This window comes from Camelus dromedarius, chromosome 10, assembly GCF_036321535.1.
Source record: "Camelus dromedarius isolate mCamDro1 chromosome 10, mCamDro1.pat, whole genome shotgun sequence".
In the NCBI taxonomy this organism is placed as follows: Eukaryota; Metazoa; Chordata; class Mammalia; order Artiodactyla; family Camelidae; genus Camelus; species Camelus dromedarius.
In genome coordinates, this window is record NC_087445.1 from 65,080,246 (window position 1) to 65,102,737 (window position 22,492).

Genomic DNA, 22,492 nt, shown 5'->3' on the forward strand with positions numbered 1-22,492 from the left:
AGCATTTTTTAAAAATAAACAAATCAGAAGGGAATAGATTATATTAGAAGAGAATAGAGCAGAAATATCAAGATGCATTGCAGGGAGGAAGGTTTAAGATTTTCTTTTTTTTTCCATGAGTTTCCATTTCAATGACATATCTTGATATCTCTAGGTTTATTAAGTGTCCATGTAAAATGTATTTTTTAGCATGAGTTAGGTCAAGAAGTGTAAAAACAAAACGAACAAAAACCACTGCTCTAAAGAGATACGTACTAACACTCTGACAATTAACGAGAGTTTGAAGGTTGCTTGAAATCAATTTGCCCTTCCTAAATTCCTTTCGTTTTTGGCTCTCAGCTCCCATCCAGCCTTATTTCCTACCATCACTGCAGGAGTACCCCCTGAAACCATGGACAGTATGCAACACTATATATTATATACTATGCCTTTTTTCCTATGCTTATATACCTTTGATAAAGTTTGATATATAAACTACAGTAAGAGAGTAACAATAATAACTAATAATAAAATAGAACAATTATAATAATATATTATAATAAAGTTATATGAATATGGTCCCTCCCCCTTTCTTTCTCTATCAATATCTTATGATCCAAAAGTAATGCCTTTTCCAACTTAACTAAGCATTTGTCATGCACTCTGGCCATCACTTTTGCAGTTTAAATTTCAACAGCAAAGCTAGCACGAACCTCTTTTTTTTCCTTCCTCACAATTTCATGGATGGAAGATTCATTCTTACCATAAATCTTAGCAACCTCGGCATATGATTCTTCTTCTTTCTGTATTAAGTTGAGAACTTTCACCTTTTCACTGAAAGGAAGCACTTCACCGTGTCTCTATGACATATTTGAATTGCCAGCATCACCACACTTGCACCTGGGGGCCATTATTAAGTCAAATAAGGGTTCCTTGAACACAGCACTGAAATTCCAAGACAGCTGATCTGATATCCATGATGGCTACTGACTAACAGGAGGGGATTCCACTGGACAAAGGGACGATTCAGGTCTCGGGAGGGACAGAGCTGGACAGTGCGAGATTTCACCGTGCTCCTCAGAGCGGCGTGCAATTTAAAATTTTTGAATTATGTCTGGCAGTTTTCCATTTAATGTTTTTGGACTGTGGTTGACTGTGAGTAACTGAAACCACTGAACGTGAAACTTTGGGTAAGAGGAGACCGTTGCGTTACTCAAAACACACTCACACACAAAGACTTGGAGGTCCAGGCTTTCTTCTGCCTCCCTGCCTTTGCAGGCGCTGTTCCACCTGCCTGGGTGCTTTTCTCCCCACCACCTTCCTATAACATCCTAAGCCTCCTTGGAGACTGACTCTGGTACCCCTCCCTCTAGGGTGCCTGCCTAGACTTGTCTTTTTCACGTATCCTTCCCCAGATTCATGATCCCAATGCCAAGGGCAGTTCCTCTCCCCACCCCCAAACACAGCACCCAGGTTATTGATCAATCAGGGAACTTAGCAAATGGCAGTGGGGTGATTTGCCTGTCAATCCATTTTCCCCAAGAGACGTTGAGTTCCTTGAGGTCAGGGATCAAGTCTTTTCTCTCCGTGTCTCCAGGGAGCTGTTGCTGAGCCTGGTCAGTGGGAATCTGGAGATCGGTAAACATACTTCAAGGAATGAATGAGTGGCAGGTGCTCCAGACCATGGATCCCATCCCTTTCTTTCTTCCCTGGCCAAGATTTGGGGCACAGAGTCTGAAGCCCCAAGGGCTTGTGTTCATTATTCGCCTAATTCCCGCAGTCTTAACAATCGCCATATTTGACGTCAGTTTAAAGACCCTGTGTCAGTCTGTCCTTTTGAGGGAGGTGTGCAAAAGCCAGTCCATTTTCAGACACTGCTCCTGACTAAAGCTGGACAATTGCTCTACAGAGACTGCAGCAAAGAAAGGTCTGCAGCTCACAAAAGTCAGTTCAGTAATAACGTGGGAGCAAAGAGGTAAAGTGCAGCAAAGGCAGCAATTTGGTAGCGATAAAGCTATTGGTCTTGGAAGTGGAAGATCAATTTTAAATAATCGAAGATTATCTCTGAATTGACACCAAGTGGCCTGGGGGATGTTTGCTGGCTATCCCTCCTCGTCCGTCTCTATTCAGGGAGAGCTTGACCGGAAATTTGGGCTAAATGAAGGAAAAGGTCGGGGCAAAGGCTCTAAGTGGCTGAAATTGACAAGGGCAAACATGGGACAGCGTCCGAGTCTCGTCTTCTTTTGAGCCCACCTGGCATGCTCTTAAAGGAAGAGAAAGTAGGTTAAGGCACTTTGTCCAGGCTGGTTTTAACAGTGATGTCTCAACGTCTCAGCTCCCAAGGTAGGCATACTGCAGTCAGCAGACAAGGTCACCAAATCTCCCAGAACTCCTGGAGGGATGGAGGCTTTTTATTTCCGGAGTAGAGCACTAGTTTGCTTTAAATGCTACTTCTCTGCAGCAGGACACAAAAACTGATTCACCTTCCTTAATTCATCAACTGCCCCCATGGTCTGAGATCATGCCTAAAAACATGGAAAATCCCTTCCCCTTTGGTCCTGCAGCCAGACTTTTTGGGAACCCAGCCGTTGCACTGGTTGGGGCCTGTATTTCCGCCATTCCAACTCAAACTCACGATGACCAAAATCTAAGACCATTTATCCTAATATCATTCCCATCATCCCTTTTCCGTGTTTTTTTTTCCCCCCCAAATACTTGCTCTAGAGCAAGGTTTCTCAACCTCTATGCTACTGGCATTGTGAGCCAGCTAATTCTTTGCTGCAGAAGGCTGTCTCCTCATCCTAGGATGTTCAGCAGTCTCCCTCATCCCTGGCTCTAACCATCAGATGCCAATAACACCTGCCCCCACCCCTGACATTTCCAAATGTCCCATTTGGAAGCAAAACCACCCCTGATTGATAATCACCACCTTAAGTTTTATCTGGAAAACATTTTTTAACACTGCACTGAACCAGAGTTCCATGTCATATACTTCAAGAAATACTGATTTCAACTAATTTTTGCCACACTAAGAGATACCATGTGATATCAAGGTTCTATCTGGAATCCAGAGCTTGGCGGTTTTCTTTCAAGTTCAACCACAAGCATCCTAACGGTGGCGTGGTGGACTTCTCTCTCACCACCTCATGTCTGTAAGCTCCTCAAAAGCAGAGACCTATCTACCTGATACAGATACAGCATCAACTATCCTGTGTACAGCAACCAGCAAACCTAGGTGCCCAAGATATACCCTTGAATGATCTCTGGACCAGGACCACATCTCATTCATGTCAGTAGAACCATCCACCCAGCCCCATGCATTTAGTGAAGCAGCTTTACCACAAAACCTACTACATCTATTTTTGTGAAACACGTGAAGGAACCACCAAGGTAGTGGATTAGAACTAAGATTCACGCAACTCTGAAATAAATATGCCAGTTAGGCAATCAGACTTGGTTTACCAATGTTTGATTTACACTCAACTTTCAGGTACTTATTCAAGGCTCAAAGGAAGGTACACCATAAGCCACAAACCACTTGCTCTGAAACCTGGAGGGGAAATCACTCAATAGGAAACCACCTTTTGTGGCACAGTGACCGTCATCATCGGGGTCCCGCCTCCCCTTCCCCGACTCTCCGAAACCAAAGCTTACAAAGGGTACCGCAATTCTCCTTTTAAATTCACCTCTGGAATAACTGCCAAATTGACAGCAACTACTGATGGTCCCCAAGTCAGGAAAAGATAAACAGAAAAGTAAAACCCCAAAAGGCGGTGGGAACACAGGAAACACTCTTTGGACCAAAGTGACTTTCAAATTATCATGAGAAGAAAAGGAATCATTTCTGGTAACACAACCAGCTCTCTGAGGTCATGGAGGGAACGGCATTTGTGCAAAATTCCAAGCTCTGTTTGCTTGATAGCTAAGTTACTTCTGGCCACAATGACTCAAGGCGTTTAATATTGTTTCCATTTCACAGATGAGGAAACTAAGTCTCAGAGAGGTTACACCTTGCTCATGGTCAACGGAAACCTCTCCATATTTGTTCATAAACTAAGTAAGTAAGAACTGAGAGAGGGTTATGACCAAACAGAGTTCAGGGCTCAGGCTGTGAAGTCTCCGAGCCCTGCTTTTGCTTCCTAACTCGGCTGCTTCCCAGACATGTGATGTGAACCATCTCCTTCATCACTAGGTACCTTAGTTTCCTCACTGGGAATATGGACAAGACTAGTATTTCCCTCACAGAATGGAGGTGAGTATTTAGCAATTAATATATGTATGGGCTTAACAGAAAGTGAAAATTTTATCGGAATAATGATTTAGAACCTTAATGGAAAAAAATCTCCAGATCTAAGAACATTTAAGTTTTACAAAGCATCACATCAAGCTGACCTCATCTAAACAGGTAGGTAGGACAGATGCCATCAGCCCTGTCTACGGAGAAGAATGCAGAATATCTGAGCAGTTATTATCCATACCTATCTGCAGAATGACAATTGTTGGCTTTCTCTCTCTTTTTTCCCTGAGTCTTCCACCCCCATCTCTGAGCTTGGTGAAGGAGGAGATGGACACTGCAGGTTGTGGGTGTGTGTGTCGGGGGGTGTGTATGTATATGAGTTTTACTGTTTTCCTTTGGTCATCTCTGTATTACCAAATCACAGCAGTTTACAGAATATGATTGGCGTTAAGTTCTAAAGCAATGGATGGATGAATGAGTGAATGATGCACGAATAAATCTGCCCAGGGATGAGAAATTTAGAAAGTGGTTCCAGAATAAAAAAAAATTTTTAATTAAAAAAAAGAATAACTTGAGCCTCCAGACTCCAAGTCCAGAGTCCTCTCCAGTACTCCATGCTGTAATTTCAAATGACAACATTTCACGGAATCACAGAATTTCAGGGAAGGGAAGGAACTTGGAGACTATCTTAGCAAATATTCCCATTTTACAGATGAGAAAACAAGAACTCAAAGAAGTACCATGACTTGGCCAAAATCACACATCTGGGAGGCAGGCGAGCTGAGCCAGCACCCAGATTCTCAGCCTCCAAGATCAGTGAGGCTGCCGCTGCCCCCTAGTGGATTGGATTCCAGAGCCGAGAACTCCCCCAGCCTCTGTGCGTCTGCTCAGACTTATGAGCTACAGAGCATGAACCTTGGGCACCCACACTACTGTTTGTGCACACATTATTGCTCAGCTTGTGAAGCCACACAGGAGAAGACTTATGCTGGGATTTAATTTGAAAGGTTCTCGTCATGGCCAGGGGCACTGGCTCCCTACCAAGACTCCATGAGCCAAAGCCAGACTCTGCCTGCTTATGCCTGAGGACAGAGATGGCCCGAACCCACTTAAGTGAGGAGGGGAAGACTTCCTCCCAGATCACCCTGGGTCCCAGCCTGGGTCTTAAGGTCAGGGGACCTGGCCGAAGCTGGAGTTCTAAGACATTTCAGAAAGGCATCAGACAATCTGGCACGTTCTGGTAGTAAAGCCTTTCTTTTGTGATGCAAATGTCAAGTTTCTAATGTGCTCCATCCAGGCCAGTACACAGGAAGACACACGAGAAATCACGTGTGGACATGCCTTAGTGTGTCAGCAAAGCGGTGAAGACAAAATGTCAGTTGACAGCTGCCCCAGTGAGCACTTTCTGGCTGGCTTTTGCTCTGGTCTGAACCTGGTCCAGATGAGTACACCTCTCTGAGCTTCTATTTGTATGTGTGTCCAGGTAAAGAGGTGCCCCACCTAACCTTTGCACATAATAGGTTCCAAATCAATGCTTATGATCCCCCAGTGATGTCTGTCCTGCACTTTTTCTTTTAGAGCACTTGTGTGTGTGTTTAATTAATGCGATCCTGTGGGAGCAAGGACCGTGTTTGTTTTACTCACCATTGTGTCATCTGCCTTGAACACAGCGCTGGGCCTGGAACTGGTGCTTAATAATTATTTGAGGATTAAATAAAGGAAGGAAGGAATAACTAGATGACCAGGGGCCTGACTTCTGGGTTAAACTCCACTATTTAATTAACCATGTGACCTTGGTTTAATCTTACACTTAATTTTAGAGCTAGAAAGGACCTTAGAAATCCGCTTGGTGGATGATTGTAAACTTTGTGTTAGCAGTGGCTTCCAGAGAAAAGCATGGGTGAAATCTGAACACAAAAGCAGGTGCAAACCTTCTTCGGCAGAAGGGCTGTGTGAGGCCGGGGGTCCTGCCGGATCACCCCCGCCTCCCTGTACTACTGTGACTTCTATGTCTTCTTTCATCCATCCTCAAGATTTCAAAAAGCATAGCACTGATCCACATCAAGCTTGTCATTTGATAGATGAGGAACGTGGCATCTGGGGGGGGAGGAAGCTGGCCTACCGTCACAAGACCAGAGCCTGGAGAGCTGGACCGAGGACCCAGATGTCCTGACCCCAAACTCATTAGCAACTTTTTACTTCTCATCTTTTCTAAGCCTCCCCCCAAAATGTTTACAGAGAGGTTGGGAGGGAAAACCTTCGTACGAGCCCTTTCAGAGCCCCGAAACGCTCTACATTTGGAAGCCATGCTGGGGCGGGGGTGGGGGAGCGGGGACACGTAGCTCAGTGGTTGAAAGGAGGACTCTGGGGTCAGATGCATCAGTGTTTGGACCCCAGCTCCACTCCTTAGCGATGGATGAGCGAGGGCCATGCAGTCGACCTCCCCGTGTCCTGGTTTTCTAGCATTGCTCAGCCTCAGAGAGGATGTCGTGAGAATCGAATGCCCTCCCTTCATGGCGCATCCAAAGTGTTCAAAAAAGGCTACCAGTGTGGAGAATTCTGCATCTGCAGTTCAACCCTGGGTATCCATTTAAGTATACGTCGCTTCAACAGCAATCACGAGGACACAGCAATCATCTAACGTGCACAAGGGCTCCCTTATAAAACCCCGGTAGAGCCCTCACCATGTCCTATTATGACTGCTTGTCTTCAAGCCAACTTTTTTCCAGTGCCAACCCCAGGGCCAGGCACACAATAGTTGCTAAGATACGTTTGTAAACAATGAATGGATGCCTGTAGTGCTGGCAAACTCATCATCAGACTCTGTTTCCAGTCCAGGCTCCACCTTTCCTTGGCTACGGAACTATCCCAGTCACTTCTCTCCTGATCTTGAAAATGGGAATATGGGCCCTCGTCCTCCCAACCTTAAAGTGTCCTCAGGAGGCTCAAGTGTAAGAGGAAGCCACATATAAAGCCAAGAGGATGTTATTAGCTGACAAAACACCAACAGAGTAAGAAATCTAGACCTTTATTCTTCTGTTCCCCTAAATCCAGCATCTCAAGCCTGCATCTTTCCGAGGCCCAGGGACTTCAGGTATGTGCGTGTTCTGTGGAGTAATCAGTGAGCACCCAGACTTGGTTTAGGCCTGTTCACACATAGCAATGGCCAGAAACAATGTCAAGGATCTAAATTTTAAGCTAAGTAGGTAACTATGGTTCTTGGGTGGGCTTAGGAATAGCTCTGCCAAGGGGTAACCCATTAAGTCAATAATCGTATCTTTGGAATTCCGAGATTCTTCTCTTGTGAAAGAAAAAAATGTCTCATATTTCTCATCCTTGGGCTTTTTCTCTTTTCCCTACACACCCCATATTCATTTCCCCCTGTCTTCCTGCTGGTCATCATGCCCGGAGCACATTTCCCGCATCACTCTCTGATTATTTACCAGTCTTCAAGGTTCACAGAAAGTTCATCTTGCACAGATGGAACCATTGCCAAGACCACAATCACTAGAGGGCCAACTTTCAAACTAGGGTTTGAATATTTCACCCAGCATCACAGGCATTTGCAACTGATTGTGATTTCGTGAATCATCCACCCCCAGTGCACAATGTCACACAATGTGCAAAGGAGACATGCCCATGTTCATGTTGAATACGTAGAAGACTTACGGCCTGAATTCATGGCTTCCTGGCTGCAGGTTAGGATTCTTTCCTCCACCATGCTTCCTCGCTCTCCTATTCTAATTGGCTCAGAAGTACTAGAGTTTGACTTTCTTCTCTGACCTCAAGACCACGACTACAGCTCTAGAGATTTCTGCATTCTCCAACTGAAGTCCACAATATTGTTTGCGTGCTTATAAAGCAGAATAAAAAATCGCTCTGGGGATCCAGAAATGAATCTTATGGAAGTCCTGGCCTCATGGAGCTTCCAGTTAGGTGAGAAGGATGTACAAGAATGCACTCTAATTCCAAATGGTTGACAACTAAAGAGGGATAAGTGTACAGAGCTGTGGAAACATCAAAGAGAGGGTGATGGCATGGAGTGGGGAGAGGCTAAGAAGGTTTCAAAAAGGGACTTGGCCAAATTTTGGACTAAGTCCTTTTTGGACGAGTAGGATTCCAATCGGCCCAAAACTGCTCAGACTTCCTCAAGAAAGAGTTGCTCCTTGAATGTCCCTGCTTGTTGCCAGATGTGTGGATATGTTTGTGTAGGATTGGTTTATCAATAGCATCGCAAAACAACACTGCCTACACCTGACGTAAGGGACTGAAAACACTGTGCCTGTGAATCCCAATGAACAGGGTTTGACTCCCAGTCCCACCACTCACTGACTATGACTTTAGACAAGTGATTTCGCTTAGCTGAAGCTCAGTTACCTCATTTATAAAGTAGAGAAGACAAATAGGACCTAGCTCTGATGGTTCTTATAAGGCTTAAATGAGATCCTGCACACAGAGAACTAAGCACCACTCCCAGCGCACAGTAAGTACTCAAAAAAAAATTAGCTATTCACGCTCTCCTTGTCATTGCTACTCTCTTGTGCGATGTAATGCAAATTAATTAATTCATTAGTCGATCAATTAATTACAAATGAAAGCATGCATAACACCCTTGGCCCAGGCACTCTTCCATCCAGCAAGGTCCATGCCAATGCAGGACCCCGCAAAAAGCACTCAAGGAATGAAAGGCAAGGGTTAGCTGAGCCCAGATCTTACCTGTATATTTTATATCGGGTTGTAAATCCCTGACGGTGTCTTTCCACAAAGGAAAGGTAGCTCCTGGAGTGGTGGAAAGGCCCCCTGTCTGAAATAAGCCAATCAAATTCCTTGGAGACATGTTGGTCTGTCCCAGCTGGTTCCTGGTGGGAGGGCTGCACTGAGATACGGCCCCATACAAACAGGAAGTAGAGGAGCTCAACAAACCTCCAGTTCATGCTTTTCTGCCGGCCTTTTTCCTCTCATTCTTGCTCCATTCTGTGGAGTCCTGGGGAGAAAAGAATTTAAAAAAAAAAAAAAAAAGAGCGAGAGAAAGAAACAGGAAGCAAAAGAGGGAGAGAAAAAAGGGGAGGGGAAGCAAAATAAAAGGAAGAGAGAGAAAGACAAAGGGAAATTTTTAAAATGCCGCTAACACAAGCCTTCATCATAACACCTTACATCAGTAGGGTGGGGCAGGGTTTACAACAGTCAGCGCGGTTTCTGGTTAAGAGCAGGGCACCTATGGATCCCCAGGCTCCTTCGCTGTCCACGTGTTGTGTGAACATGCGTGAACGTGCACAGACTGTTTCACCTCTTAGGGACGCAAAATAGAGGACGGTCGTAAGTGCCTTTATCTTGGCACTTGGCACATCGTAGATATTCAAGGCATCCGTGTTGAAAGAATGAGTGAAATGAACGTATGCAGAAACAGTGTCATACAGCCAGGAAGGAACCTGGAGACAGAACTCCAGTGTCCGCCCTCTGCTATCTTCGCAAACAACCCGAATCTCGTAACAGGGACTCAGTTAATGAGAATTCCTTTCTCTCCTCTTCTCACACAGACACGGACCCACTGAGCACACGCATTGTGTTTGCACTATCAGGTGGCTGCACAAAGTCTCAGGGCAAGCAGATCGCTAGATACAAGCAGAGAAATGGGGACGCAGCCAAACAGCAGGAATTGGGCAAAAAAGAGGGCACAGGCCAAATACAGGAGACCACACATCATGTAAACACCTGGGCTCCCTGGGCAAACAAAGACAAGCAGGAACCTCTGGGCTGATAAGCAGCCACACATTTTGGAGTGACAAGCAGCCTGGAAGCCAACAAAGAAAGGTGGGAAAAGGCAGGACTCTCCAGTGTCTGAATGTAACCTTTTGCTCATAATGCCCTCATTTCAATAAAATTAGCCTTGCAGATTAGAAGTACCCACCATGCATCAAGGCCATGACACTTCCCATCCAGACTAAATAAGGACAAAAATCCCTCCTCCCTTTGGGAAGGTGGAGATGGGATGGAAATCAGGGAACAGGACCCCAAACCCCTCCCTCTCTGGTGAATATTCCACCATTTATTTTTACACTCTGTGTAACTAACTTGCCAGAGAAACTCAGGGCAGCCGCTCACCTGAGCCTTCCCGCTCTCCCCTTGAGAGTGTACTGTCCATCCCTTAATAAATCCTCACTTTACTTTCTTAACCTCTCTTTCTCGCCTCTGAATTCTTTCTGCGATGAGACAGGAACCTAATCACCATGATCATGACTCTCTGGTTGGCCACCTTACAGATGAAGAGTTTGTGGAACTCTTCAGCGTCCCTTTCTGCAGTGGTAAGTGGGATGCCCCCTTTACCCCAAGGAAAACGTAACTGGAGGATCCACCTCTCAGTGCCTCTGAACCTCAAGGTTCCCTTGTGTCCAGAAGGGGAACGAAAGGCCAAGGAACCAGATGGGGTCTTGCCCACCTCTTTTTTGAGTGGCAGCACAGTACAGGGCTGCCATGTTGGAGAAATGCTTAAGACGAAGGGAGAGCTTAGGTAGGGGCTCTCGTGGGAAGGAAGGAAGGAAGGAAGAGGAACCACAGGCCACGCCTAGCCTTTGGAAAATGGATAAGTTCCTTTTTATTATCACATCCTCCTCCTCCTGACTGGATTAACACTGTGCTGTCTGAGCCTCCCCCCACCCCCTTATTCCTGAAGAGCTGATCTTACTCTGCACTGAAAGGCAGGTTGGAATACAGGTTCCATCCCTTATAAACAGTAGCATTTCAGGCAAAGGATTTCACTTCTCTGAGTCTCAGCTTCCTGGTCCCTAACACGTGGTCATCAGCAGCACCTACACCCAGAACTAGTGTGCGAATGAAACGATGTATTTCACCCCGTTTATGTAAAGGGTCCCACGCGGTGCCTAACATTTTCAGGAAGTGCTCAATAGTCGGCATCCATGATGACGGGGATACAGACCGTGGCAAACGCTGATACTGATGACGGCCACCTACTCCCTGCTGGGGGTGTCTTTGCTCATACTGCCCCCACTGCCCCGCCAAGTCCTGTTTATCCTTCAGTAGCAAGTTGAAGTCAGGTCCTCAAAGGTCATTTCCTTTCTCTCTTCCTCTCAAGAAGTGTTGGTTGCTTCCTTGTCTGGGCTCTAATCGCTCCCTCACAGAACTGCGTGTTAGCGCTCACTATCTTCTATTACACTTGTTTGTTTCCGTGTCCACGTCGTTCACTGGGCTGTGAGCCCTTAAGTGGCAAGAACCTTTAAAAGACAGTTTCTACTCGTGGCTGTGGCTGTGTGACTCGGGGCAGTCATATCGTCTCTCTAGATCTCAGATTTTTATGGCCACCATTTTAAAACATGGTGAGGACAAAACTATTCTATCAAATGTAAAAACCATATAGAAACATGAAGAAACAAGACACTTTCTTTGTCTACTTTTCCAGCTGAAAATGGGAAGAAAGTAAAGCTAAGCAAGAGAAAATCAAAAAGAGAGAGACAGGAATTTCCAACCCAATGGGCTATTTCCCTCTGCGGTCCAATTGCATCATTTTATGCCGAGTAGCTCCAGAAATCTACTTGGCACTGCAAGCCCCAGCTGTCGGGGGCAAAGGAGAGAGGCCCGGGAGCACAAGAGTGGGCTGGCAGAGCTGGGGCCTGAAGTTTTGTTCAGAGCCTAAAACAAAGCCGAACATGTTGAGTGCGGAACTGCAACAGCTCCAGCTGCCAAAACTGTCTGCCGGAGCCCACCTGAGTGGCAAGCGGGGGGGCGGAGGCGATTGTTCAGAGATCCCGGTGGGGAGCGACAATGCACGGAAGTCACAGCGTGTCACCCGCACAGCCCTTCCGCACAGCTTCTGCTGTAAGTGGGTGCAGGGTGGGAGCCTTTGCGAGAGTGCGTGGCTGTAAGACTGTTTGCAAGGGAGCAGAATTCACAACACTACCGCTTTCAAAAGTGAAACGAGGCCATACATGGAACAGCAGCGTGTGTGTGTGTGTGTGTGTGTGTGAGTAAGAGCGTGAGACCTCAGCCAGAGTCTGAGAATTAGCTGAAATTTGAAAGATCTAACCCAAGGCTCCCCCACTGGCAGCCATCTTGCTCCCTAAGGGACATCTCTGATTATCACAACTGAGGGGGCGCCCCTGGCATCCGGTGGGTACCACATCCAGTGCACAGGACAGCCCCTCCCGCACAACAAAGTCTACTGGACTCAAAATGTCAGTGATGCAGAAGTTAAATTCTGCTCTAATCTAACTCTTTTTTTTACAAGATCATGAACTGAGTGGCCGACTGGGTCAGACCCCTGTCTTCTGGCTCCTGGTTTTCATGCCGCCATGTTGCCTCCACGGGGCAGTGAGTGTATGTCCCTGCGTCTGAGCCGTCTTTGTAGTTGAGGCCTAAGACACAGCCTGCATCTCAGATGAGTGCTTCGTGGAAGAAACCTTAGAAAATCATAATAATCCACAGAAGGCTGAAAATGAAAGTGAAAGTTTCCAAGGGGTGTATTTTAACAGAAGTGGATATTTTGTTGGGCAAAACCAAGGACTCGTATGTATGTTACCTAAACGTTGTCCTATTGTGACCGACACTGTGGCTCCCATTCTGTAAACAAGCTCATATTTAGCACCAACTGTACTAGAGGTTCAGGTTAACAGAAGGGTCACATGATTGATATTTACGGAGCATCTATTGTGTACTTGGATCTAAAAGTGTCTGTTTTCTTGGTAGCAGCCAAGACACTCAGCACAGACCAGATGTTAACAGGTTTCTTCCTTGAGGTGGACACAGCTCTCTTATTTAATACGTGAGCCCCTTGGGACTTGGAGACACTAAATAACTTTCCCAAGCTCACAAGGCCTAAATATTAGATTCAGGAATCCAACCCACATAATATCTCATTACAAGGTGCGTATGGTTTGCACTACATCCACACCCTCACCCCATCCAGCTTAAATTACATCCTGCCCTCTAGAGATTCAAAATATGGTGGGGGAGTACACCCAGGCATGAGTAATTCTAATACGAAATATGCCGTTGTAAATACTAGAGCCAAAGAGAAGAGGCCAGTGGAAGTAGAGAGGCCAGAGATAATGTTTTTCAACCGAGAGATCCGGAAACGATCCTATGAAACAGGTGGTACTGGAGCAGGGCTTTAAATAGCTCGTGAGGTCTTAGTACACAGAGGTGAGGAAATGGGAATTCCGGAAGAGCAGGTAGCATCAAACAAGTCTCGGGGTGGGAGAGGGCAGAGTGATGGGGGGTATGCCCAGGGTAGCACAAATGTGGCAGGGACTTGAGTGAGAATTTAGGACCCACAAAGGACCATCCATCGCCCGTTACCTCTCTCTGAACTCATCAAACAAGAGCTGTGTGTTTCATTTCCGTACTAAGGGCCATACGCTAAGGGCAGAGCATTGCGGATGTTCAATACTTTCATCCATCTACCCCGTTAGCTGGAAATTATATAGTGAACAGGGCGATTATCTATTGGGTTGGGAGGCATAAACACACGAGCAGTGACTGACTCTATGTGTGATGGTGAGGATTTCTCTAAATAAAAGCAAAGCCGGTAAGAGGGGATTGAGGGTGAGGCTGCCGCTTCACACACAAGGGGTTCAGGAAGAGCTTCTCTGGTGAAGTCGTCTTTGAGCAGAGACCAGAAGAGAGTGAAAGACTGAGCATTGCAGAGCCTCAGGGAAAAAGAAACATCAGTGGAAGGGAAGGGAAGAGTGAGACCGGATTGCATTTGGATGTAGTCAGAGCCCGAGCTGGACTTCAATCTCCTGTAGAGAGCTTACAGTTTGGTTAGGATGCAGGTCAGTCTGAGGAAGGAAACCCTCATTAATTGAGCATTTACTACGTGCCAGAAACTGCACGTGTGGCTTTACACATGTGACCTCGTCACAATCCCGTGAGAGGTGACAGTCCCCATTTTATACGTGGAGGGGAGGGGAAACCGAGGTCCAGAAGGGATAAGTAACTAGTCCAACACCACAAAGCTAGTAAACGTCAGAGCTGGAACTGGAGGTTACGCTGCCCAAGTTAGGAGCCACTGACTACGGGCAGTTACCAAGAGCTCAGAATGTGGCTCGTCCAAGTGAAGACGTGCTGTAAGCATAAACTACCCGAGATCTCAAAGACTCAGAGTAACAGAATGTCATCTCACTGATATTTTATATTGGTCACATATAGAAATATTACTATTTGGGATGTACTGGAGTAAATAAACTATATCATTAAAATTCATTTCACCTCTTTCTTTTTAATTGTTTTACTGTGGCTGCTAAACCTCTGCGATCACACGTGTGGATGGTAGCCTGCTTCACTGGACAGCGCAGGGCTGGAATGAGCCTTTTCTGCTCTGTGACACCGCCCGGGAAGGTCACTCATCCATCTCTTTGTTCATACTAACATTTGGAGAACCCAATCCACTCCCCCGACAACTGGTTGAGCGCTCGCCTCCTCCCTTCAAAATCAACGAACAAACAGACAATAAATATCTTACAAATGAAAGTTCCCATGCTCATGGCCACGCCTCTCCAACCTCACAGCCCAGAGACAGCCCTGGAGATCCACCACCATGCATTTCAGAGCTGCTGTTTTTCCAGGGGTCACAAAGGGACCTTCCTGCCACTGGGTTTTAGAGTCCATGAAAGAGAGGCTAGTTCTATTTCCTAGCCCTGTCCTTGACCCCACTGTGACCTCCCATGAGTCACGGGCTCACGGCTACACTGAGATGCCCTGGTCAGCGTGGAGGAGCACGCACAGATAGCACGAGGGGCCCGCAGCTAACTGCGCTATAGATAAGCCTGCAGTGTCATTCAGGGAAAGGGTTCAGCCCACACAGAGCACATTCTCTAATTGTTGCCATTGTAAATTATTTACATCCAAGGAGCACAAGAAGGCAAAAGAGAGGAGAGAGACTGGCCTTCCGGCAGCAGTTGTCACCAAGCTCCTCCTCTGGGGCCAGAGGGTGGAAGGGAATGCTTCCTCCATCCCCCACCCTCAGGGGCCCTGAGGCTGCTCACCGCTTCTGAGGTCACCCACAGTGCCTGCCTCCTGGGTCTGGACCCGCCTGATGAGCTCATCCAGGCTTCAACTCCTCAGCCTGGATCCCCAGGTAACACATCATCCAGACAAGACAGGAGATACCAAGCTGCACAGCCGGGTGACTTTGAGCGCGTGAATAAACGCCTTTACCTCGGGTTCCTCACTTGTAAATCGGGCAGTAACAGGAGGCTGAGTACCTCTTCCAGTACTCAGGGGTTCAGATAAGGGTACACAGGCGTTTAAATACAATTATTTTAGTCTCCATTTAAGAGTCCCTCTTAAATTCAGATAGGGATCAAACGGGACTTTAAACACAATTATTTTACTTTAAACACAATTATTTTAGTCTCACTTTAAGTCAAAGACCAAGACAATAGCTATTCTATTCAAAAGAGGGGTGCATGACCGCTGAACAAGACTTAACAAAAAAGGTAGCCACAAGGCACTTTTTGAGATTCTTAGCCTCTCACCCACAGGATGACAGAAAGAGTGAGCCGTTGGGATCCCCATGGAGTTCCAGGGAGAGATGACAGCGTGCTGTGAATCGTCCTGTCCACTCCCACACAACTCAAGGCGGGAGTCAGGATAGAAGCCCTGCATCTCAAGCTTCCACAAGACCACACAAAGAACGAGCTAAATGTCCCCAGGAGCTTGGGGGGATATGGCAGATTGGGTGTCTGACTCACACTGCAGAAATCTAAAAAAAGAATTCTAAAGAGGGAATTCTAAAGGGGGCTGAAACCTGGCGGCAGAGTAGAAGCTGCAGACTGGAAAGTAAATGCTAAGCGCATGTGCAAAAGGAATGCTCCCCCTGTGGGTTGGAGGCGGGCCACACCCAAGAGAAAGGTTGCCCTAGATCCCAAACTGGGGGGAAAGGGGACGCCAGAAAGAGGATCTGGAACTGTCCTGACATGGATCACTGGTCCAGGGAATGAGTGGTCAGCCAGCAGCCGAAAAGACATGCATCTTCCTTCATCAAAGGAATCACAAGGGAGAGATCTCAGGGATGAAGGGAAGCCCCAAAGATGCCCCCCTCCAAAAATGTTGCAAATTTTGAAAAGTTAGCGCCAAATGCCTGCCAAGCCCACAGAGAACTGAGGCTAAGTTGTCAAAAAAGTGGAAGCCAAGGAAGACTCTTTTACCTTCCTATCTCTGCATCCTTGACCAAACGCAACCCCCAAAGAAGTCAAGGTCAAGGTCAGGAAGATGGAGGCAACAGGACAAAATCGTAAGCTGGGGAAACACAGGAGAAGCTGGAGGAAAAGTGAAGTTTCCACTTTAAATATTTTTTTGCTTTATTTGCTGTAACACGCTGGACACTTTAATTATGGAACTGAGACTACATATGAGATGGAAAGGTGAACAGAGAAAATGTTGAACGTAATTGGGAAAAATCATGGACTCTTGCCTTCACTTTCATCCAACTGTCAAGGGAAAACTCATAAAAGTAAATTTAAACAGAGTGAGACAAGAATTAAGTTTTTTTGTTTGTGTTTTTTCCCCTGACTTTACTCTGAATCCTGTTTAGACAGAGAAAAGATTTGTGAGCAAAAAATACTGCAAACCACATTAGTAAACAAAGAAAGCTGAAGCCATGAAGCCATCAAGTCATCAGCGGCTGCCGCCACCCCCCAGTGAAGACAAACCTGCAGCCCGGCCTCTGCAGCCACTCACAATGTGCCCTCTGAGGGGACTCAGAGTAAGAAAGGACAGGATGCTGGCCCTAGATAGCGAGGTGCTTGTCAAAGGACTGAATTCAATGAGCCCAAATGTTTGCTTCCTCCCATATATAGAAAAGCGCTAAATTCTTTAACTTGAGATGTCTGGTTTTCTTCAGTTAACAAGTAATCTTTTAAGGTTCCAACTACCTGGTCTTTGTTGTAAAACTCCTATACATCCTGGGTCCTCCCCTACCTCTTCGGAGCAGTCCCCCAGAGCGCTCTGGGAGGCTGACATCCTGGGCTTGAAGGGGTTCGAGTCCTCAGAAATGTCCACCAAATAAAACATAACTCTCAATTTTTAGGTTGTGCGTTTATTTCAGTCGACAGATTTCATGTATTAAAACACTTTACTCCCTTCCTCAGCTCAATGTAAGAGTCCAATGAACTCCAATTAGAATTTACTAATCGGGACACACAAGCAGGAAAGAGTATCAGAGTTTACAGTGATGTATTTATTACCCACTTTCAACACTCAGCCCGAGTATCCGTCACAAGTCAGCAATGATACTAGAGTGAAGAGTGGGAGCCCTCCACAGCACAAAGAAGCCGGCTTCCATCTTTCCTTCCTCGTCTGTATATATGACCTTAGAGATGTGGAGTTTCGAATTATGGCATCTGATTTTAAGTAAACCAACTTTCACAAAATAAGCCAGTGGCCCAGAAAGAACCTGTGCATTACACTATTGATAATAATTCAGACCAGTATGAACAAGAAAATGGTGGAGGACCAACCCCATTGCAATGCCAAACCAAAACAGTAAGGATCTAATCGTATCTTTCAAGGATTGGCCAAAACAATTCAACATGATCAAGCTCTTCTGCTTCATCAAAATATGGATTTGCATATACAATGGTCAATGCTGATCCTCGCTCGATGTGAACAGTGAGCCCCTGGGGAGCTGTGATATGAACTAGTGAAGGGAATATGCATAAATAATCTAGATACATACATTCATAGGGAGAAACGTAGTCAAAAAATTGCACTGGGTATCATGTGTGTGGTCACAAAAAAAGCCTGGAAACCACTGGAATGAGTGTTCATTATAACGTGTATATTTTATTATTTTCAACCACATAATAATATCTCTAGGAAATCCCATGGGCTTTTCAGAATCAAAGTATCCCAGAAGAGAGCCATCATCACTCTCTCAAATTTCCTCTTCTCAAGGCCTTCCACATTCAAGTGAAGCACAGTCTCCCAAATCATGCCCGTAAGAAGACTGAGATTTCTCCTAAATTCCTCCTCCACCCTATTCAGCCATCTCCCTCACCACCACCAACTCCACATCCTGTCAGTTGACTTTGTTTTCAGATTCGTCCATGTCTTCTGACAACTTTATCCTACTCCTGTCTTCCCTGTAAGCCTCAGTGTGACCCTGTAATTCTCCTCCCTTTCCCGTTATATACTTTACTCCAGAAACCCATCCTCCTCTGGTACCTGTCACTTAAACATGGCTCTCTCACGTGGACTATCACAGTCATCTTCCTATGGGTCTTACTGGTCCACGTATCTCTGGCACCTCCATCCTAAGCACCATTCTAGTTGCTAGAGTGATTTTTCTAGGTACACATATGACCATGACACACCCCTAATTAAACAGATTCAATTGCCCCGCCTTTTAGTCTCGCATTCAACATCTCTGAGCTGGATCACTTGTGTGTTCGGTTTTTCTACTTAACAGTTCCACATCCCACCCTGAAGTCTCCCTGTTCACTAAATTCTCTCCCCAACTGCACTGATGGAGAGACACAATAAAAGTCATGTTTCACTGTCTTTGCTTATTCTGTTTGCTCTTCTTACAACGTCCATTCCCGTCGCCCACCTTTACACTAGGCTATTCATGCTTCACGCTCAATTTTAAATGCATTAGTAAGGGTGAGTACAAGAATACTGTGCACCTGCTAGACGCTGGACACTATGCTGGACTATTTCACATGCTCAATGGCATTAAATCCACAGAACCATCCTATGAGATAAACAGTATTATTTCTATTTTGGAGATGATAAAATGGAGATTCTTCTAAAAAATAACGTTATTTTTGTGATGTCGAATTATTTAAAAATGGCAGAACTGAATTTCAACCTAAGGTAATTCTTTTTTTTTGAAGTTTGCATAGACTTTATTTTTTATTGAAGAATAGCTGATTTACAACCTAAGGCAATTCCAAGTTCTGTGACTCAGTGCTTTCATGTACTAAGCTAAAAACTCACATTGTCCTGTCGTAGTTTTCCTGTTTAGACAATCACGAACAATCACAAGTTTACTGTAAATATGTTAACGAGGACTATGGCTAAGTCAAATTGCGGTAGGAAACTTCGGGAAATTCTGAACCTCAGGAAGACCATGACAAGCTGAAAGAAAAGGGAAATGTGTGGAATACTTGTTTTGTGATTTGGGGGGATCCTAAATACTGCAATTTGGGGGGGTAATTAACAATGTAAGTTACATAGAGCATGCTTTTCTTCATAAATATTTCATCTGGAGCCGCATTTGGAAATGGGGAGATCTAAATTCAGGGAGGCTGACTTTTAAGCGTTCCTTCAAAGTTGTCAGCAGTCTCTGCAGGAGCTCTTTCAAAAAGGAAAGTGAAATTAACATTTTGGAATGTCTTTTCTAAGCCAGTTGGGTAAAAACTCAACAAATATATCTTGAGTCTCGAATATTTTAATTAGCTCTCACAGTCCAGAGTCAGAGGTGGACGCAGAAACAGGAAATTTAAATAGAATATAACAGGACAAAAACAGGGTACGCTCAGTGTTCTGTGGAGTGTGGAGCCCCTCCGCCCCCATGTATGCCCGGGAACTGGAACCAATCATGTGATAGGCACAAAATTCAGTATTTTTTGAGTGAGTGAACAAATTAAGAGCTAGGATTGGTCCTGTGGGACCACAGTGAGCCAATAAAGGCTTTTAAACAGAGGAGTTCTATGTTAGAGTTTCATGTTCAATGGGGTAGTCGGTAGATTTAAGAAGGGACAAGGGTAACACTGAGGAGGCTATTATAATAGTCTAGGCTAGATATGGTCTCAACAAGGTATCAGAGAGATAGTTAAAAAAAAAAAAAGAGAGAGGCAAAATTTGCAAGATTCGGTGACTATCTGGCTGTGTGGAGTGAAGAAAGGTACCTACCCATGGTGACTCCTAAGTCGGGTTTGATGATTGGGTTGATGATGTCATTCATGGTAATAAATAATACTGAAAAATTAATGGATTTCAAATGAATAATGACAAGTTTCTTCTTGGACATGTAGAGTTTGAGGCGTCTGTTGAACCTTTAAATCAGAATTCTCAGTAGGTTATAGAACCCTTCAGTACAAATCAAAGAGAGGCCAGGACTAAAGGTGGAGATCTGTGAATCAATATGAACTAGCGGTAGTTAGAGCTCTGGCAGTGGATGGGAACAGCCAACGAACACGGGTGAGATAAGAGCAATTGAAACAAATATGCAGCCAGGCTCATATCTAGGCAGACTGAAGAGGGAAGAAGCCCATGAAGTTGAGTGAGAAGGGATTGTAAGACGGAGAGGAGGAGAATCATGAAAGAACAGTGTCAAAGCCAGAGGAGCAGAAATCATGAAAAGTCCCAAGTTTCAAAAGCCACAGAGAGGTCCAACATAAGGACTTAAAATGCCTATCGGACTTGATAATGCAAAGGTGGTTGACAGTTTCCATTGCCTTGATGGAGACCGCAGATTCACTGAAGGAGATTAAAGCCTGAACGGGACATGAATAAACGGAGACATAAACTGCAGAGTATTTGGCAAAGAAGGAAAGATCAAAAAAGCAGTCGTCAACGCTTCTCCTTTCACTCCGCCAAGGAGGGAAGCAAACAGTCAATGGAAGGATAAGGATATTAATAAACTCAGAGGACAGATACAGAATTAAAGAAGAAAAGAAAGATATGGGAGAGAAAGGAAATTGACTGAAAGAACAGCATGGGGTCTGGGACTGGGGTGGAATGCTAAACTCTGCACCTGCTGCTGGGAATCAAAACAGAAAAAAAGTGTCCACAGCTTCAGGAAGCCATATGTTGGTGAGGGAGATAAATGTGTATACCCCAAATTGCAGATCAGTGGATTGAGTTTTATCAGACACCAACACAAAGTGTTGTTGGAACAAAGGGAGGGGAAAAGTGACTCAAACACAGTCAGTTCAAGAAGATTTCTCAGGGGTGCTGAGACTTTGCTTGGGTTCCAATGGTTCAAGATTTTCCAGCTGAAGGGAGGAAAAAAAAACTTAATAGAAGAAAGCATTTCAGATAGTGGGACCTTGGTAAGCAAAAGGCATGGAATCATCCAGACCCGCCTATTGTGTGCAAATCACTAAACTAGATGCTGCATGGGATACAGAGATGAGCAAGAAAAGGCTGCTCTCCCTACAGAGATATACTGCAGATCCTGGAGTTAGAAAGAAATGCCAAAGATGGGAACTGGCCCCACACAGGTGTTCAAAATATAATTGTTCAATAAATAAACAGTGTTCTGCTGAGTTAATGGCTCTGAATTCTTCCCTGTGGCTGATCTATTCTTCATACTCAGTGAAGCAAATAAATAAAACACTTAAGTTTCCACCTGAACCTAAATTTCAGCATTTACTCATCAAAAGCTCTGACCCTTGGCTTAATGTTTCCAACAGGTCACTAATGAAAGCAGATGAAAGGTTCCTGGTAGATCCATTTGGATAGAAGCCCCGGGAGCTCTGCTAGGTCTTGTGCGATGGCTCTATTCCTTTACACAGTGCTTTTAAAAGCGTGAACTAAAAGGACTGTCACAACTGTTGTTCGTCCATGACGATCCTGGAACCCAAAGAAGGAGGTAGGGGACACACGTGCGAGGGTTTAAGCAGGTAACTGGCTTGACAATCACAGATTTTAAAAAGCATGGTCAGTTTGGTGACTGTAACTACCCCCTCTCACCCCCGCTCCCTTAAGGCACTCCTCATTCCAACCTTGCATTCCAGCAGGACGTCATGCGGCAAAGGGATGGAGGTCCCGTTTGATCTCAGAGCCACTTTTAACATCCACAGGGCAGATGCTTATACCTCCCGTTCCAGAAATGAGAAATGGACACTCAGCAAGGTTAACACCAGGACATCATTTTAATAAAACGTACATAATTCACTTAGCCCTCAAAACAAACCTCTGATAAAGTATGATTATTACTCCCATCTAAGGGGAGAGGAAACAGAGGCCAGGAAGGTTCAGTCATTTACCCAGGGTTTCAAAGCTAGTGCGTCATTTAAAAAATTTTTTTTTAATGTTTCCTTTTTTATTTTTTTTAACCCTAATCCACTGTGAGTTTGGTTCTCTCCTGCTACCAGCGTACAGAGTCCTACCAGATAATAGCAATGTCTCAACCCAAGATACGTTTTTAATAAATGCTCCAGGTGAATATCATGCACATTGAACTGTAAGATCCACCATCCTGGCAGGGCAGGGAGATGGGTTAGGTCCTCTGAGGCCACTGCTTGACTCTGGGAAATGCCTCCCTGCTGTTGGAATGTCAAGGCTCACCTTGGGCTAGAATCAGGATCCTTC

General features: G+C 45.2%; 1 protein-coding gene across 1 annotated transcript in view; it reads right to left on the reverse strand.

Moving 5' to 3' along the window:
- Nucleotides 1–22,492, reverse strand: part of BRINP1 (BMP/retinoic acid inducible neural specific 1) — a 159,780-nt gene that overhangs the window by 103,797 nt on the left and 33,491 nt on the right. The window contains exon 2 of the mRNA XM_031450321.2: nucleotides 8,933–9,200. Coding sequence (XP_031306181.1) covers nucleotides 8,933–9,150 — 218 coding nt within the window. The 5' untranslated portion in view covers nucleotides 9,151–9,200. The remainder of the gene's footprint in view (nucleotides 1–8,932; nucleotides 9,201–22,492) is intronic.